At 47.0% G+C, this 19,594-nt stretch overlaps 2 protein-coding genes across 6 annotated transcripts; both read right to left on the bottom strand.

The window, feature by feature from the left end:
- Positions 1–1,050: 1,050 nt before the first annotated feature.
- LOC135235180 (14-3-3 protein beta/alpha-A-like) lies at positions 1,051–10,126 on the bottom strand. The gene is made up of 6 exons (XM_064300431.1): positions 9,966–10,126; positions 5,105–5,405; positions 4,395–4,518; positions 3,893–4,053; positions 3,463–3,558; positions 1,051–3,079 (listed from the first exon to the last, which is right to left on the bottom strand). The coding sequence occupies exons 2-6, from the start codon at positions 5,396–5,398 to the stop codon at positions 3,023–3,025; spliced, it is 732 nt and encodes a 243-aa protein (XP_064156501.1). The 5' UTR covers positions 5,399–5,405; positions 9,966–10,126; the 3' UTR covers positions 1,051–3,022.
- A 1,266-nt stretch (positions 10,127–11,392) lies between these two features.
- On the bottom strand, positions 11,393–19,164 carry LOC135235178 (cytochrome c1, heme protein, mitochondrial-like). 5 transcript variants are annotated; one of them, XR_010324314.1, is made up of 9 exons: positions 19,011–19,164; positions 17,328–17,518; positions 16,630–16,756; positions 16,151–16,308; positions 15,198–15,358; positions 14,936–15,036; positions 12,137–12,265; positions 12,011–12,094; positions 11,393–11,968 (listed from the first exon to the last, which is right to left on the bottom strand). XR_010324314.1 is itself a non-coding variant. In XM_064300427.1 (8 exons), exons 1-7 carry the CDS (start codon positions 19,086–19,088, stop codon positions 12,161–12,163), a joined length of 921 nt encoding a protein of 306 aa, XP_064156497.1. In that variant the 5' UTR covers positions 19,089–19,164; the 3' UTR covers positions 11,393–12,094; positions 12,137–12,160. The 5 variants fall into 5 exon arrangements, 2 of the variants coding, with proteins under 2 accessions (XP_064156497.1, XP_064156496.1); XR_010324315.1 differs by having other exon boundaries at positions 12,053–12,094; XR_010324313.1 differs by having other exon boundaries at positions 12,053–12,265.
- Positions 19,165–19,594: the final 430 nt, after the last annotated feature.

Below are 19,594 nucleotides of genomic sequence, written 5' to 3'. Positions count from 1 at the left end.
AATGATGAATGCCAAAATGTTTTGGAAATGTTCTTACAGTTTACGATCAACTATGATCGTACGCATGTTTCGTGAATGAAGCCTATTGTTAATAGAGGCCTCTAGGTGGCGCTCCGCGTGGTCCTCAGTTTATTTCCTACTGATGTTTCATACAACTTATCTTCAGAAATGGAATGGTAAAACCCATGTCCCGTTGGCAATTCTAGTTTTGTTTTTGAACTCAAAATGGACACATTTGTGCTCATGGTATATTTCCTTTTTTAAAACAAATGATAACCACGTGAAGTAGTCATTAATAAACAATTTAATATCTATGTTAACGGAAGCAAAGATCTAAAAGAGTAAACCCCAGTGATAGTTCACTTGGCCCTGTTTCAAATGTATTCTTCACAATAAGAGTAATAAATACAGAAAAATAATTACAGAGAAAAATGTGTGGAGCTACAGCATTAGAACAAATGGCTCAACTGCAGTGTGCCTTGCTGGGGTTTAAAAAGACCACAGAACTGCATTTCAACTGGAATTTCAACAGCTAATCCTTACTCCACAGCTTTGGATAGCTGCTCCAGTTGTCAGGCAGTTCTGTTGTCTAACTTCAGGTGTAAACTTCAGCAAAGCACACAGCAATTGACCCAATCGGTCTTCAACAAAGTGCACAGTTAGTATTGCTACAAGTGTGAAATGTACTTCTAAGGGGTTTTCCCCCTCAATTTCTTTAAACTAGAAGAGCTCATATATAGAGATGTTTGTTCACCTACTGCACAAGTGAGATGTTAAATATATGGGAGGATATAAAAGGAAAAAGATCCATGAGCTTGATGTCAATGCAGTCCTTCCATTTCTTCAGTTTTATTATTTAAGTCTTGTGTGATGGTCTTAATAAACCATAACAATACCTCACATATTAAAACAAACATTAAAAACGTGTATGCCAGTTGTAGTAATATTTGTATCTCAATTCATATCTTGTTGACTCTTGGCACATGTTCTAAAAACTTCTCTAAGGGAGGGGAAAAGGGTATTTTGTTTCACAGAAAAGCAGAAAACCTCTGAACTGATAAAACCTTTATTTCACTTTAAATGATCTTGTACACGTTTCCTGATTGTTACATGTAAGGTGAAACTAGAAGCGTTTGTTTTTTTTTTTTTTAAGACACACAAATCTATTTATCATTTTATCAATAACCTGGGAGGAGGGGTATTTTGGGCTCATTTTTTGAATCTATTTTTTCCCCCAGCTGTTCTAAACGTTCACAACTACATGCGCGCTAGGCGATAAAACCGTTACAGAAGCAGACTTCCGGCAAGTCTCCGGCCAGTAAAAACAAAGCAGGAAGAGGAACTGGATATACAGACGCCCTCCACATTCACCAGTGCATTTTTAAAAATAAAGCGTAGAATACCAACTGCCATTTTGTTCAGCAAGAAAAGGGAGGTTTATCCTTGCGTGTGTACATTTGTGTGTGTGCGCATACGTGTGTGTGTGTGTGTGTGTGTGAGAAGCAGGCCTCAGCAGGATGAACAGGGACAGGTAGTCTCCACACCTAAAGCAGAATGCTAACGACAGAGGTTGGGTATTGTGACACTGAGCGAATAATGATTCGGGAATATTATTCCAGGGTATTAAATCTTCACTGACCGCCTCATGAGTGCCTGTGTCTGAAGCCTTATCAACGGGATGCATGCAACCGCTGGAACGCTCAAATAATCACGCGTGTAACCGCTCGAACGCGTAACTTCTCGAACGCTCGAGCCATCGCGCACGTAACCGCCTGGACACACGCAGGGGGCGCCCACTCGAAGAGCCTCCTTTCAGGTGGTTTAAAATTCTGGACCCCAAAGTTTTCCCCTTCATTTAGCAGACTGTAGGTTTGACAAACCCTGTTCTGAAAAATTACACAACTTCTTCCAGGATTATTTACAGGAAGGTTCACAACAGTGCCATTCCAACTACCACCCCTCCCACCAAAAAAAAAAAAAAAAAAGGTTAAATTTCTCAATTATTTTGCTAAGAAAATGCTAAAAGAAGTCGTAGCAAAGCTCCCACTGTACTGACATCACGCTGTTCTGGTACGCATGCAGACAGTCTCAATAACAGCCCAGTGCACCAGTCTTCTCCATCTTTATTTTGGCCATATTATCATTACACACAAACGTGGTCAGATGGAATGTTTAAATAAAAGGACGGGTCTGTAACCCTGAAATATAGGGTCCCTTTAACTTTTTAAAAATTTTTTTAAACATTTTATTTCCTAGGTGAAATAGTGAACATACACAGCAGTACACCCAGTGCCACAATACAGGAGGCTACTCCTTTCTGTATGAATCCAAAAGAAACAGCTGATCTGCCACCTAAGTGCAGTCAGCCTACGATGTCTCAGTTACATTTATATAAGAGTGTGTGTGTACCTACAGAGAGATGTGTGTGTGTACCTACAGAGAGATGTGTGTGTACCTACAGAGAGAGAGAGAGAGAGCAAGCGAGAGAGAGAGAGAAACATGGGTAAGAAAACACAAAACTAAGCATCACAGTGTTTGGTGAAAATAAACTGCCAGTTTAATAACCTTACAATAAAACCTGTAAATACCAACGACCAATTACACTAAAAAATCAAAAATAAAAAACCAAAATGGAAAAAGGAATGGAAAACTGACAACAGAAAATAAGAAAAGGAAATCCGAATATGATGAAATGCAATAACCTTCTCTATGTGAATGGAAATATCTTATTTTTAAAAAATGGAATCATGACTGAGGATCAAAAAAAAAAAAAAAAAGATTTTCTACTTTTAAACCAGGTGTTAATTCACAAAGGGCAGAGAGGACAGCCTACGGGGAAAGGAACTTTACCCTGTCACCTCAGGACCAATCAGAGAGGGGCACAACCGCAAGGTCGGGTACAATACATGCTGCTCGTCATAGAAAGGGGCGGAGCTGGGCTGGCGGAAAGGGGGGTGTGTGTAAGATAGACAGAGAGAGAGATAGAGAGAGAGAGTGGCTGGATCGATAGTGCAAAGGGCCATTAGTTCTCCCCCTCGCCAGCCTCCCCTTCATCGCACTGGTTTTCCGATGTCCACAGCTGCAGGGAGGAAGAAGAGCTTCAGAAGGGGGCGGAGCAATGGGTCAAAGGCACACTTTTTTTTTTCTCACAACAGACAGTTGTGCTTCTGAACTGGCTGTTTGTCAACAAATATTGCAACTTTATCTGAACAGAAGCCTCCACCACAGTATAGTAAGAGTGTGGTATTTTTGTCATGAAAATGAACCCAACACAGAATTTCCAATCCAGTGTGATTCAGACTTTTCTGCAACCATTTGTCAATTCCAATAACAGCGCTCCTTCTTATTGGGGTGCAGTGAATATGTTTGCACCCCGAAAGCTATGGATCACGGGGGCGGCGTTACAATCAAATCACATCCCTACATCCTGCTGCTTCTGCTGCTGAGAGGGCTGAGACTTACGGTGAGGTTGTCCCTTAGTAGCTGCATGATCAGGGTGCTGTCTTTGTATGAATCCTCGTTCAAGGTGTCGAGTTCAGCAATGGCTTCGTCAAATGCCTTGGGGGGGGGAAGAAAAAAACGAAAAAACAATGGGTGTGACATCACTTCCTGTTCACTTGCAAACAAACCCTAACCCCTCCTCCCCTCCATTTAGTATGCTGGCCATATGGCCCGCTGGCCTCGGGAGCAGGGCGGGGCAGGTTTGGGCAGGGCAGGATGTGGTGGGGCAGGGTGAGGCAGGATGTGGTGGGGCAGGGTGAGGCAGGGTGGGGCAGGGTGAGGCAGGTTGGGCAGGTTGGGGCAGGTCGGGGCAGGAAGGGGCAGGTCGGGGCTCGGCGGGGCAGGACGTGGCAGGGCGAGGCGAAGCGGGCGTCGGCCGATGGCAGCTCACCGTCTTGGCCAGGCTGCAGGCCTGCTCGGGCGAGTTGAGGATCTCGTAGTAGAAGACGGAGAAGTTGAGAGCCAGGCCCAGTCTGATGGGGTGCGTGGGCTGCATCTCCTTACTGATCTCAAAAGCGCTCTTATACGCGTCCTGGGAAGACTTCACCGTCGCTGCAGACAAAATAAATAAATACATACATCTGTAAAAAGTCTCTGCCACCCCTTTTTTAAGCACACTTAAGAGTGTCCGCCACAGAACAGCACAGCAGCCTTCCGCCAAAGCAGATTTGGACAAGAGGCAAGCTGATAAAATCTGACACACAGTGAGGCCGTCATGGTTTTTATAAACACCAAACTGCTTTTACACCCAGTGACCTACAGGGGTCCCAATTCCACAGAAACACATGCATCCCTCTACAGCACCCGGGCCCCCAGCAGCTGATTTTCAGTAAGAATAAGACGGAAGCCACGGGGAGTCATAGCGACGCGTTTCCCCTGGAAACCATACTAACCCTCCTTGGAGTCTCCAGATGCCACCTCAGACAGGTATCTGAAATAATCTCCTTTCATCTTCAGGTAGAACACCTTGCTCTCCGCCTGACTGGCGTTGGTGATCAGGTGTTTGTCCAGGAGTCCCTGAGGGTGAAAGACAAGCAAAAAAGGTTAAATTTTTTTTTTTTTTTTTTTTTTTTTTAAACAGTTTAACTTTAGATTAACTTTCCAATTTTAGAGCCAAATCTAGATGAAGAGGGGAAAAAATTAATGTATATATATATATCTTTGTCCCAAACGCAATGCACTATATCTGCAAGTCTGTCAGTGAGCGTGAGTGACTTGGTGCATGAGTGAATGTTTCAGAGAGAAAGTATGTGTGGGATAATTTTTTCTGAGTGAGTGTGTGTGTCAATGTCTCTCGTTGAGTCAGTATCAGTGTGTGCGTGCGTGCATGAGTGTGTGTGTATGTACCGGTGTGTCAGAGTGTCTCATTGAGTCTGTGCGTGCGTATGCGTGCATGCGTGCGTATGCGCGCATGCGTGTGCGTGATTGAGTCTGTGCGTGCATATGCGTGCCTATGCGTGTGCGTGATTGAGTCTGTGCGTGCGTATGCGTGCATGCGTGTGCGTGATTGAGTCTGTGCGTGCGTATGCGTGCATGCGTGTGCGTGATTGAGTCTGTGCGTGCATATGCGTGCATGCGTGTGCATACGCAGCTCCTCGCTCACCAGCACGTCCTTGCAGATGTCCTGCAGCTCGGCCTCGATCTTCTCGCGGTACTCGCGCGCCATCTGCTGCTTCTTCTCGTTGCCCTCGGTCTTCTGCTCGATGCTGGAGATGACGCGCCAGGAGGAGCGCCGCGCCCCCACCACGTTCTTGTAGGCCACCGACAGCAGGTTGCGCTCCTCGTTGGACAGCTCCTGCCCCTCCTCCGTCACCGCCTTCATCGCCGCCGCCATGTCGTCATAGCGCTCCGCCTGCTCAGCCAGCTTGGCCTTCTGTACCAGGTCACTCTTGTCCATGTTCACGCTGCGCAGGGGAAGGGGAGGGGGGAGGGAGAGAGAGACAGAGACAGAGACAGAGAGGGAGAGAGACAGAGAGATCAAATATGTGAATACAGTGCTCTTAACTGAACATTCTAATCGCTGATGTCACAGTCACCGCTGGTGACTGAAAGCAATAGAGTTAGAACTTAGAACTTTGGGGGGGAAGAATTCCAAAAAACCTGCTCTTCAGCACCCACTCACTCACTCCGAATGCCACAGAATTTTTACTTCACGAGTCATTCCATTCTTCACACACATTCAATCTGAACAAAGACACATGTATTACCAATTACTCGAGGGCCACTGCATTGAAGCGTCCCAGCATTTTATTTTGATTAGAAAAAAGAAAGAAAAAAACAAATTTTGTCCTCCTGACACTGAGTCCAGCTCAACAGAGAAGCCTTAAAACGGACCTGTATAAACCAGAGGAAGATTTCATCATTGGGAAAACCTCCAAATTACTACCCAAAAAACAAACGTCCACAGCATTGCTCTCTGTAAAATACACTTCTAAGCAAACTCATCAGGACGTCTCACACAGACTACACCATAGATAACTGAAATCTGGACTACGAATCCAAATCCTGCCGTTTTTCTTCTACCCCTTAACTGAACAATTAGTGCGACTGATTGGCCAGACTGTATTCACACCTGACTCCCAGGTAAAGGCAGCGTGGAATACCAGCAGTTCTTGGACCCAGAGGCCATTATCTGAGTAACAAGGGTCAAGACAGTTTAATCGAATAACACTAACATTGCCGTATGAAAATAACATTCCTTGATCAGCTACATTTCCCCAAACTTAACAAACCTGACGTTAACAAAAACATACAGTGCAGTGCTGAAGTATTTGGACAGTGATACAATTTCTGCACTTTTTGCTTAGTGCTCAAACACATTGGATTTGAAATAAAACCATGAATATGAGGTTAAAGTGCGCAACATCAGGCCCTAGCCGGCAGCAGGGTTGTACATGAGCATGCCAGTACAGTTTGGTGGGATTGGAGATGCCAAATTAGGAAACTCTTGCAGGAATCAAAGCGCTTTTTATGCACAGTATGCATGTTCAATTGGATTCATGACAGGTGATTGACTTTGACTTTTGCAAGAACATTCCACCTTTTTTTGCCCTCCTTGGTTTCTTAAGCAGAACGTTTGGGATCATTGTCTTGCTGTAGGATTAAGATTTGAGGCATTACCTTGGATCTGAGCACATAAGATGTACACTTCAGAATTCATTCTACTGCAGCTACATCAATGAAGCCAAGTGAGCAGGTTCCAGTGGCAGCAACACATTCCCAAGACAACACTACCACGTTTCACAGATTGGGGGGTGGGTACTTTGGATCATAAGCAGTTCCTTTCTTTCTCCACGCTCTTTCCATCACTTTGGTACAGGTTAAGACTCTTCTCACCTGTCCAGAAGACTTTGTTCCAGAAACCTACTGTCTTTTAAAAGTACTGGCTGTTCTGTTCTTGAGGCTTATCAGTGGTTTGCATCTTGTGGTGAACCATCTGAGGTTATGCTTATGCGTAGTCTTCCCTTTATAGTAATCTTTGACACATCGATACCTTACCTAAATTCTGGAGACAGATCTTCATCTGCTTGGCAGTTGCAAAGGGTTTTTTTTTCACAACTAAAATAATTCTTCATTCATGCACTTCCGTGGTTAACCAGGCTGTTTGCCATTGCTGAGCTCACCGGCACGTTCTTGCTGCTAACAATGCATCGAACAGTTGATTTTGACACACCCAACATTTCAGCTATGTCTCTGTGTGATTTTTCAACCTCAGGATGGCCTGCTTTACTGGCATTGACACTTAGGCATAAAAATGGCTGCAATTCCTACAGGAGATCATCCAATATGGATGTAAATACCCTCAAATTAAAGCTGACAGTCTGCATTTTAATCTCATATTTGTTGTTTTATTACAATTCCAATGTCCTGGAGTACGCAGCCAAAACAACAACAAAAAAAAAAAAACTGTCACTGAGCTGTAAATACATTCAGTTGGTCTGACACAAACCCAGAGGTGAGAACAAGGGCGCTCACTGCTTCTCTTCACCTGCTGGCGTGATTAATGGATTTAAACAGGAGGAGGTGACCTCAGAAAGAGGTAAGAGAACACACCTTACTCGTGTGGCCACCCTTTTAGCTGCCTAGTCTGAAAGAATGCACTTCCTGTTAAATCACAGGATCCAGGAAGCCACTGCAGCAGGTCCCCGCCTCACTCTGAGGTGCACCTTAGAATGACTAAATCTCCCAGCATCCCCAGGACACCATGTGACTTACGGTTTTACCAGGAAATACCACAGGGTTTCACTGTGCCACTCATTTCACACAAACATCCAGACTAAAGGTTATCTGCACAGACAGACAAGGCCATTAGCAATTGATCTGAGGTGGCAAGCGCACTGCAAACTGGAAGAGCTCCGACTAATTACAAAGTGCATTGATCTCGCATAAAGGCACGAAACTGAATGTCATTAGTCTTGAACGCAACATTGAAAGGGTAACACTGCAAACAGCTCTTTAGGATTTAGAAGTTCAAATGAGTCATCAAGGGGTGACACACCCTACACACACAGCATAAACAGCACTCAGCTAAAGGGCTGTATTTTTAATTACAACTTTTCTAACACACAAAGGATTTACTTTGCCTTGCAGGAATGTACAGATCTGAAGGAGACATATTTCCATAAATAGTACAGCCCAATCTCATTTGAAAAGCGTTTAAACATGTTTCAGTTGTAGCGTCATACATCTGACAAACTGTAGACTCACTTGCCTCAAGAGGTCGAAGGGTGACAAATTAGCAGTAATTCAAGAGCACAGAAATCACTGTCTTCCATGTTGTCATTAACGTGATTGAATGCGTCCAGCGCACTGCGGAAATGTGGTCAATTTGCTGGAGCCCGCAGACGCGACACGTGCCAGGGGAAGAGCCAGTCTCCTGGGAGCCATGGCAACCCACTCACCTCGAAAACGCGATTGATTTTTCAAGGATTATAATTGTGCAGACAGCCACGGCTTAAATGCAATAGGCTTTACGATAGTTTTTAAAAGGGTTACACAAGCCTTCGAAATTAACATTATTCGTCATCACTTTGCTTTCTTTCAACAATGCTGTTCGGTGATCACAGTCACACCTACCTCTCTCTCTTTACAGGTTGGGGATGCAACGTAAAAATTACATGTTTTCTGAGGTTCAACCGTGCTCTCCGACTCTGCCCTTCCGTCGGATGGAAAACACCATCCAATGCCTCCGATACGGAGATCAAGCGCTACGGTTAAGCGGGCAGTTGTCATAAGACGGCGACATTTGCCAACAGTGAACCGCGCTATCTTTTGCGACTTCGCCGATTAAAGCGCTGGGAATTCGCCGCTTCGCTTGCTTTTTGGGCTCAGATCTTCCCCGGATACAGTTTCCACTCGGCTCGAGAATACGGGACATCACCCGGAACACCCACCAGTTTCAGTACTAGGTGTGACCAGCCGTCAGGCAACAACTTCATATCCTAACCATGCTAGTTAACATGTCAACGTTCGCAGCTACTCTGATAGCCGCACATAAACGACGTTCGCCAGCCAACAATTAAATGTACATCATTCATCCTGAATTAATGTAGGTCAGCCATTTATCACTGTTGAGTAGGGTAAAAAATTCGATTAAAAACCTTAGGTTATCAGGCCAACGTTGACTCGTTGAAAAACAGGTTTGTCAAAAAACGACGCAATCGACTTGCCACCCACTTGCCAATTTAAGAAATCGCATTGCGCGACAACTTCAGATACTAGCGCATAAAACATTGGCTACCTACACGAACACCCCATAAACTGGCCATTAAACTAGTTAGCCAATGAGCTAGCTCGCGGAGAAGAATCCGAATTTTCAGCATCGCGCTAGTTAAATTCAGTTCCTTCGTCTGAATCCTTACGCATGCTAATCCGCGAGCAACTGCGGCGCACACAGATTAATGAATTACACGCCCTGCGCGTAGCCATCATTCACAGCATTTAGATTACGTACAATGATGCCGCAAAGAAAAGGATCAGACGCGCCAGCGCGGCGGTACTACGATCGCCGGCCAGTTAGCGACCTCGGGCGCGCTGCTATGCGGCTACGATGTGTTGGGTTGTGCTACCGCCGTAATGTCCACTGCTGCATTACTGTTGTTCGTTACGTTTAGCTAGCACGACCCGCAGAGGCCCGGTCTTTCCTTTAAAAAGTAACCAAGCCAGTCCGGGATAACCACGCCATACATCCTTTGTCTCCGATAAAATTAAGGTAGAAACAGTTTTATAATCGTTCGCGGATGTTTGGTAAGCCCTGCACATCGGTATTTGGTTTTTTACCCTCCTGCGATCGTTATTCCCTCCCAAGGCCCGTGCTAGCTGGCTAGCAAGCTAAGCACCAGCTCCCTCCCAAAACCAGAAGCACCGCGAACCGTGATCACACCCATTATTGTCAAGGTGAGCCGCCGATACCCCCAACCTTCGGATAAGACGCAGCACAATCGACCCTGATCTAAAGAACTCACATTAATAATGTACTTTAATTCCTGCTTTTATGTGTGGACGATGCAATTGGAGTCTCTCTCCGTCCTCCGTCTCGCTGCTTGGGATGTTCAGGGCAGTACCACTTCCGCTTGCACTGACACTTCCGCTTCCTCTAAACCCCGCCCCTCCCCCGCCACCCGACTACAGTAAGCACTCTCCGGGGTCTCCCATCCATTTTTTAGGGGCCATTACGACATCATAACCATGGCAACCACTGTAGTGACGTCAATAATTGCCACGGTGACTGTTACTAGGAGGAGCGTCAGACTAGTTTTTTTTTTTTTTTAAACCAAAGGTGCTGAACCTGTTTCTCATACCAAACCTCTGTACCAAACTGTGCAGTGAGCTGTTAGCTAGCTAATAACTTTCACGTTCGCACACAGCAATGGAAGTAGTTTGTAAGTGCTCCTAACTTTGAAAGTGACGTAAAAATACACAGACGTAAAGACTATCAATCCTTGATTTTTACTGATGGCCAACAACAGGTCAAACTGGGGTATTCTTTGATAGTAAGTGCATTATGGGGTACACCTACAAGCTTTCTTGCTTCCACAAGATCAGTCAAGAGGGGTGAAAAATAACCTTGAAAGGTTATTCCTCGCAACATAATCCATGGTGATCGACAATTCCTGTTCCAAGATTAAAGAAATTAATTATTTTTACTCAAGTAGGTTTGGCTGCATGAATCCACACTACAAAACAAACAGGATGACTGGATTAAAATTAATCTTTTTAATATAATGATCACATGAGATTCTGTTGACCAAAAAAAAAAATTGTTTAAAGATGTAGGCTGCTCATGGCATATGAAGGCATTATGACATTTAGAAACTTTTCATGATTACCAAAAAATTCTCACAACAGACCTGCAATCACGTTAACATTTCCTTTCAAATAAAGGTTCTTACGATACAGACTGGTTTTGCACTTTAAAAGTGATAAATAAATAACCTCTAAAACTGGGGTGTCTAATCTCATCTGAAAAGGGCTGGTATGGGTGCAGATTTTTGTTTTAGCTCAGCACTGTCAGCTGTCTCTGCTTATCGATGTCTTGATTGATGACCATGATTAGTTAGTCAGGTGAATCAGGTGTCATAGAGCTGGGCTAAAGCAAAAACCTGTACCCACACCAGAGGTTTTCCAATGAGACTGGACACCCCTCTTTGGCCCTTTTCAGTCTAGACGTTTTACAAAAAAAATATCTGTACTCCTCCTCAGGGTGAAATCCCATGAATTATGCCTAAACTCTGTACATTGAACAGACGTTTCACCGAATGTATAGGAAATATTTACAATTCAATGTTGTAAGGTTCCTGATTTTAACTGATTTGACATAGCCCTCCCTGATAGTCACCTCAAAAGCGCACAATGTCCGTAAAATAAATTCACGCAGATGTACATGCAAGCATTGTAAATTTAAAAAACCTTTTTATTGAATTTCCTTTTTAATTTTTATTTTTATGGAATCAGTTTTACCAATTGGGTCAGGACCCCTGAACAACTTGAATGAATATAAAAAAACAACAATGTCAGCATCCCTGTGTGCACTCAGCATGTTATGTGTATGTATACCATTTAACACTTAATATTTACACAACCAAATGTCTACAGAGCACATGAAATACTGCTAATTACGTTAAGTCTGCAGTGAACTTGGCGTTGAAATGGTATTGCACCCCCAGAAAGGGCCTGAGGGCACCAACAACCTTTAAAATGTCATTTCAAGGACACAAATTAACGTAGGCCCGAGCTCCCCCAGTCCCCCGATCACTAAACCAGGGGCCTTTGTGGAAGACCGCCAGCAGTCTCTCAATTCTGCACAACCTGGACTGGACGATGGTTCACTTCAGGAGGAACGACACCCGTGGATTTGAATGCCCCCTGACACCCGTGGATTTGAATTCCCCCTGACACCCGTGGTTTTGAATTCCCCAGAGCGGAGTCCAGAGAGGGTCATTGGGTGGGGCAGTTTGATTGTCTGTAGGTAGCAGCTGTTGAATGTCAATTTCGTATGGATGGTCTGTAGGTAGTGGCTGCTGAATGGCCGTTTCGTATGGATGGTCTGTAGGTAGCGGTTGCTGAATGGCCGTTTCGTATGGATGGTCTGTAGGTAGCGGCTGCTGAATGGCAGTTTCGTATGGATGGTCTGTAGCAGGTGATATCTGACGTAGCCGCGTTACTTGGGCGGTCTGTAGGCGATCTTCCGGCTCTTCAGCACAGACCATCGGTGTCTCTTCATGTAGTAGACCAGAGGGAACAGGATGCCTGCACCCAGAAGCAGCTGCGGGAAGGAGAGAGAGATTAACACCAGAGACGCCACACTGTTCCACAAGAGAGAGAGTAACACTGTTCCACAGGAGAGAGAGATTAACACCAGAGACACCACACTGTTCCACAGGAGAGAGATTAACACTGTTCTACAGGACAGAGAGAGATTAACACCAGAGACCCTACACTGTTCCACAGGAGAGAGATTAACACTGTTCTACAGGACAGAGAGAGATTAACACCAGAGACCCTACACTGTTCCACAGGAGAGAGATTAACACTGTTCTACAGGACAGAGAGAGATTAACACCAGAGACCCTACACTGTTCCACAGGAGAGAGAGAGAGATTAACACCAGAGACCCTACACTGTTCCACAGGAGAGAGATTAACACTGTTCCACAGGAGAGAGAGAGAGATTAACACCAGAGACCCTACACTGTTCCACAGGAGAGAGATTAACACTGTTCCACAGGACAGAGAGAGATTAACACCAGAGACCCTACACTGTTCCACAGGAGAGAGAGAGAGATTAACACCAGAGACACCACATTGTTCCACAGGAGAGAGATTAACACTGTTCCACAGGACAGAGAGAGATTAACACCAGAGACCCTACACTGTTCCACAGGAGAGAGATTAACACTGTTCCACAGGAGAGAGAGATTAACACCAGAGACCCTACACTGTTCCACAGGAGAGAGATTAACACCAGAGACGCCACACTGTTCCACAGGAGAGAGAGAGATTAACACCAGAGACGCCACACTGTTCCACAGGAGAGAGAGAGATTAACACCAGAGACGCCACACTGTTCCACAGGAGAGAGATTAACACTGTTCCACAGGACAGAGAGAGATTAACACCAGAGACGCCACACTGTTCCACAGGAGAGAGAAAGTTAACACCAGAGACCCTACACTGTTCCACAGGAGAGAGATTAACACTGTTCCACATGACAGAGAGGGATTAACACCAGAGACCCTACACTGTTCCACAGGAGAGAGATTAACACTGTTCCACAGGACAGAGAGAGATTAACACCAGAGACGCCACACTGTTCCACAGGAGAGAGATTAACACTGTTCCACAGGAGAGAGAGAGATTAACACCAGAGAAACCAAAACTTTAAATCCCATTGTGATATTGTGATGAGTTCTGTATCTTCAACAGTGTTTTTTTTTTTTTTTTTTTTTTAACTGATCTGTAAGGTGCTCTGGATAAGTGTGAGTCATACGGTGTGAGGAGCGCATTCTCTCACAACGTCGTCTTCATCCTGCCATTTTTTACAATGTTTTTTTCCCGCCACGGTCAGTCGCAGGGTGCTGTCAGACAGGTGAGTTAGGGTGAACAGTCATGCGGTGGCGGCTATGCGGTTTGGCAGTGGTGCAGTTCGGTGGTGCCGTCTAGGAGGTTTGGTGGAGCGGCTGTGCGGTTTGGGGGAGCGGCTGTGCGGTTTGGAGGTTTGGCGGAGCGGCTGTGCGGTTTGGAGGTTTGGTGGAGTGGCTGTGCGGTTTGGCGGAGCGGCTGTGTGGTTTGGTGGAGTGGCTGTGCGGTTTGTCGGAGCGGCTGTGTGGTTTGGTGGAGTGGCTGTGCGGTTTGGAGGTTTGGCGGAGCGGCTGTACGGTTTGGAGGTTTGGTGGAGCGGCTGTGAGGTTTGGAGGTTTGGCGGAGGGGCTGTACGGTTTGGAGGTTTGGTGGAGCGGCTGTACGGTTTGGAGGTTTGGCGGAGGGGCTGTGTGGTTTGGTGGAGTGGCTGTGCGGGTTGGCAGAGCGGCTGTGCGGTTTGGCGGAGCGGCTGTGCGGTTTAGCGGGTTGGCAGAGCGGCTGTGTGGTTTAGCGGGTTGGCAGAGCGGCTGTGCGGTTTAGCGGAGCAGCTGTGAGGTTTAGAGGGTTGGCAGAGCGGCTATGCAGTTTAGCGGGTTGGCAGAGCGGCTGTGCGGTTTAGCGGGTTGGCAGAGCGGCTGTGCGGTTTAGCGGGTTGGCAGAGCGGCTGTGCGGTTTAGCGGAGCAGCTGTGAGGTTTAGAGGGTTGGCAGAGCGGCTATGCAGTTTAGCGGGTTGGCAGAGCGGCTGTGCGGTTTAGCGGGTTGGCAGAGCGGCTGTGCGGTTTAGCGGGTTGGCAGAGCGGCTGTGTGGTTTAGCGGGTTGGCAGAGCGGCTGTGTGGTTTAGCGGGTTGGCAGAGCGGCTGTGCGGTTTAGCGGGTTGGCAGAGCGGCTGTGCGGTTTAGCGGAGCAGCTGTGCGGTTTAGCGGGTTGGCAGAGCGGCTGTGCGGTTTAGCGGGTTGGCAGAGCGGCTGTGCGGTTTAGCGGGTTGGCAGAGCGGCTGTGCGGTTTAGCGGAGCAGCTGTGCGGTTTAGCGGGTTGGCAGAACGGCTGTGCGGTTTAGCGGGTTGGCAGAGCGGCTGTGCGGTTTAGCGGTGGTGGTTATGCGGTTTGGCGGGTTGGAGGTTTGGCGGTGGCGGTTTGGCGGAGCGGTTTGGTGGAGCGGCTGTGCGGTTTGGAGGTTTGGCGGGTTGGAGGTTTTTTTTGCGGTGGCGGTTTGGCGGAGCGGCGGGTTGGAGGTTTGGCGGGTTGGCGGAGCGGCTGTGCGGTTTGGCGGCTTGGCTGGTTGGCGGGTTGGCGGTGGAGGTTTGGCGGGTTGGCGGTGGCGGGTTGGCGGGTTTGGCGGAGCGGCGCGCTCACCTTCAGCCCCATGCGTTTGCGCTGGTCGTGCTCCGGCTCGGCCGCCCAGCGCAGGAAGGTGCACACGTCCTTCGCCACCTGGCTCATGGTGGCCGGCGTTCCTGCGGAGAGGAGAGCCGAGAAATTCCTGTTAAAATGGCTCCCAAATGGACAGGTTTGCCGGTTCACACAAGTGAAAACATTTAAATGGAAAAGAAAAAGGACCGAAATTCAACAGTATGGGGATAAGGGTGAAGCATATGCAAATGAGATGAAAACTGACCATCGTCATACTCCAGCACTTCATTGTAAATGGGCGGGGCCATGCCAATGGCTTGTCCAGGGAAGTAGGGGTTGTAGTAGAGCCCCTCCCTGACATCAACCCCAGCAGGGGGCTCACAGTAGCCCGTCAGCAGGGAGAACACGTAGTCCTCTCCTCCGTGCCTGCAGGGGGAGCAATAGTTCAGGAAACACAGCCACAAGCCCCAAAGGATGCAAACACAATTATTGCCTTGATTACTGCCAGCTTACCAAGCAATTATCCTAATAGGACTGAGGTCTCACTGAGTTAATGTGGGCGGTATCAGGGCCAACCTGGGTGGTACCTGGGTTAATGTGAGCATTACCTGGCCAAACTGGACGGTAACCAGCCTAATGTGGGCAGGGTGGTACCTGGACTAATGTGGGCAGGGTGGTACCTGGGCCAAGGTGGGTGGTACCTGGGCTAACGTGGGCAAGGCGGTACCTGGGCTAAGGTGGGTGGTACCTGGGTTAATGTGAGCAAGGCGGTACCTGGGCTAAGGTGGGCAGGGCAGTACCTGGGCTAAGGTGGGTGGTACCTGGGCAGGGCAGTACCTGGGCTAAGGTGGGCAGGGCGGTACCTGGGCTAAGGTGGGTGGTACCTGGGCAGGGCAGTACCTGGCGTTGGCGATGTAGCTGAGGTCAGGGGGCAGGGCAGTACCTGGCATTGACGATGTAGCTGAGATCAGGGGGCAGGGCAGTACCTGGGCTAAGGTGGGCAGGGTGGTACCTGGGCTAAGGTGGGTGGTACCTGGGCAGGGCAGTACCTGGCATTGATGATGTAGCTGAGGTCAGGGGGCAGGGCAGTACCTGGGCTAAGGTGGGCAGGGTGGTACCTGGGCTAAGGTGGGTGGTACCTGGGCAGGGCAGTACCTGGGCTAAGGTGGGCAGGGTGGTACCTGGGCTAAGGTGGGTGGTACCTGGGCAGGGCAGTACCTGGCGTTGACGATGTAGCTGAGGTCAGGGGGCAGGGCTCCGTTGTTGGCCACGCGGGCAGCTTCGGAGTTGGGGTATGGCTTCGGAAAATAATCGGAGAGTTTCCCCGGCCTGGTGAACATCTCACCAGTGTCATCCGGCCCGTCCACCACCTCAATCTGCACAGCACACAATAAAGAGCCACAATCACCCAGTCTCACTGCAGCAACAGCGGTAATAATGAATTAAATAAACACCTGGAAGACGGACTCAGATCAAATTAAGCCATAAACAAGATCATAAAGACAATAACGCACACAATAATACTTATACACTGCCAATCTCTTTCGGTTAAAGCGGTTGCACTTCAGCGTATCTATGACTGCTCTAGGTGCTTAAAGTGTACATCTCTGTGGGGGAGGGGGGTGAAATATCCAAACAACCCTGAGAGCCACAGAATGTTCCAGAATATTCAGGACTGTTCAGACCACGAGCCTCACCTCCTCGGCCAGCGTCTTGACCTCCGCCTCGGTGTGGGACACGCCCACCAGGTTTCGGAAGGCCAGGTACTCCATGCTGTGGCAGGCGGAACACACCTGCTTGTACACCTGGTAGCCGCGGCGAATACTGACGGGAAACACAGGCAGGTTGATCAGCCCGAGCCCCTGACAGCAGCGCCGCTAGCATCAGCTCTAAACCAACAGGGTGTTCTACAACAGGCCATGTAAATACAGCCAGCGCACAGAGCGTTTTTACCCTGAATAAAACTGATTAATAACACCATTTTGGTTTTTAAAAAAAAATTTAAATAAGTGATATTGTATTTTTGTACAGATAGCAGGTTCAACTGAAGCTCATGAAATACAGCAACAGAAATCAATGTAAGAAAATGGAATTTTCTCATTATCCTAAAAAGTAGCTCATACTCATTGTTCCATACCATATGGCCAATCAGGAAAGAGCGTATGCGATTTGCATGTTACATAAACATTATTTATGGAAAGCATGGGCACACCAGCACATTAATGCAGCTTCTGCACACTGGTCTATTCGCAAATCTCATGTATTCACAACAGCTACTGTTACTCGACCCCAGGAGCACAGAATAAGTACCCTAGAGGCCAGTTGCTTGGCTCAATGAGAAAAGCTTGCAAAGCCACTAGCACGCAGAAAGTTAGCTTCATTTTCTGAGACAAACCTGGCGTGGTCCAGAGAAGACATCAGGCCCCCGTGACTCCACGGGTACGAGGGGGGGTGCAGCTCCAGGTCTGAGGCTTTCACAGACTGGTGCAGCATCAGGGCCAGACCAGTGCCCCCTGCCGTTAGGAGGCCCAGCGTAGACAGGACCACTTTCCTTCCCTGTGGCAGGATTGAGAATGACATGCCGGCCTGTCGAAAACACGTCAGAGTCAGTAAAAATAAAAATCACAGTGACGTTACACATACTACATGCTCATCTCTTAAACCCCCCAGTCCTCAGTTTTGGGAGATGAAAATGACACACTCACTCAGGGCTGTGTTGATTGACAGTCACCAATGGGAGTCTGGTCTACTAAACCCTGACACCAGCCCTCACCTGTCACTTGTCACCCATTTTCTTTGTGCCATGTGACTCATAAGGCCTCAATGAGGCAGAAAAACAAAAAAAAACAAAAAACACTGGGCACTCTGAGTAAAGGGTGCTGGAAAACTGGCATCACAAACAATAGCAGAAGCATCCCACAGACCCACCAGACAGACAGTAAATCCCAGAGAGTGAGAGGGGGCTGGGCCTATTGTGTGTCATCAACCAGAGATTAATGCCTTTCAAACGTAGGCAGAGTATGCTACACATGATCTGCATAATTACCAAATACAAAAGAAAATCTGAGGGCAGTTCATTTGCATCGTTTCACAGGGTCAACTTTCCAGGTAAACCAATCAGAAGGTATCAGTCATCAATGGCATTGATCTATTTGTTATAATCAATGCAGTCCGTGATTGGTGGAGCTCTTCTCTGGTAGGGATGCGACACGTCTGCCATATCCCTATTTAATTATAGTTTTCCCCTACAAACTCACAATTGCATGTGACGGAGAAATTTATTACAAATGTGTTAATGGTAATGTTCTACCGTTAATCGTATTAGTTGCACTAACTATACAATAAAACACAGCACCGCCTTTACGATCCATGCCTCAAATAACATTTTCCACGTATTTAAAGGCATTTAAACTGCTCCTCATCTCCATCTTTCAAACCATACACACGGCAGCTGGCTCATAGCTCTAAAGATGGCATTATCTAGCAAGCTCAGCAAGGTTACCATACTTAGCCTATTCGCCAAGAATGAGCTACCTTAGGTGCGGGTATGCCAGCTAAACGCAGCACAAGGAAGCCTGTGAAATTACTCCATTAAAAATCGATCTGGCAATGTGCCACACACATCCACACGGTAGCCAACTAGCTAACTGTAGGTTCAGAAGATGTCGACACCAGGGAGCAGCTGACTAGTCTACTTACAACATTATGTAGCAAACGTAAGCCAACTTGTTTAATGATAAATGTATGGCCAAGTAACAGTGGATTTAACTTAGATAGCTACGTAAGAAAAACGTACAACTAAATAACCAAATGGCTTGAAACATGAATTCCTCAACAGTCACAACGGTAATTGCTAACTGACAAGACGCCGTTGAGTTCAGCAAAAGCCGGTCGCGGCTAATGCTAGCTCAGTCCGCACGTAGCAGCGGTTAGCGAACACATCACCGGCGTAAAGTCACCTTGTGTGTACGCGAAGTGAGGATGTGCGGCTATTTCCACACGTACATTCAACTACACCAGGGGAAAACAACAGCTTTTATCCAGCACGGTTAAGTGAAACGCTGTGACTGGAACCTACCCGTGAAACGTGGACGGTTTTCGAGGAGTTCAGGAGAGTCCTCCCGCTGCCGGCGACCACGACACGGAGCGCCGCCATCTTTACACAAAAGGAAGTTCCGGTCTGATCGGGGTATTTAACCCCAAAGTGGTCATCAGGACCGTGATTCGTGATGCCATCAAATCAGGAGCAAGGCGACGTGACCATAACAAAATTCGTACTCCATTTCCACTGATTTTCCGAGGAGAAATTACGGTTCATAGGATATCGTAGTTGGGGAAGAGTAGAGTAGAATGTGTTAATATGAGACAACAGTACAGACAATCAGCTTTCGTTTCATGGTATTTATTTGAATCGACTGCCTCCATTGTTAGACTTATTTGGAACTTTCAGTGTTAATATGAAAGGACAACATGTTATCTAGGCTTTCCAATAACAGCTTTCTTTTCATGGTATTTATTTGGATCTGTTGACTGTTCCTTCCTTTCTCCACACTTTTTGGCTTTCCAGTGTTTTGGCAAATGTTTATCTTGGTCTCATTTGTCCATAAAACTTTGTTCCAGAACTTATCTAGCTCATTTTAGTATTTTTTTTTTTTTAGTGAA

Source organism: Anguilla rostrata, chromosome 11 (assembly GCF_018555375.3).
Source record: "Anguilla rostrata isolate EN2019 chromosome 11, ASM1855537v3, whole genome shotgun sequence".
Classification (NCBI taxonomy): Eukaryota; Metazoa; Chordata; class Actinopteri; order Anguilliformes; family Anguillidae; genus Anguilla; species Anguilla rostrata.
This window is presented reverse-complemented; position numbering and strand designations above follow the sequence as displayed.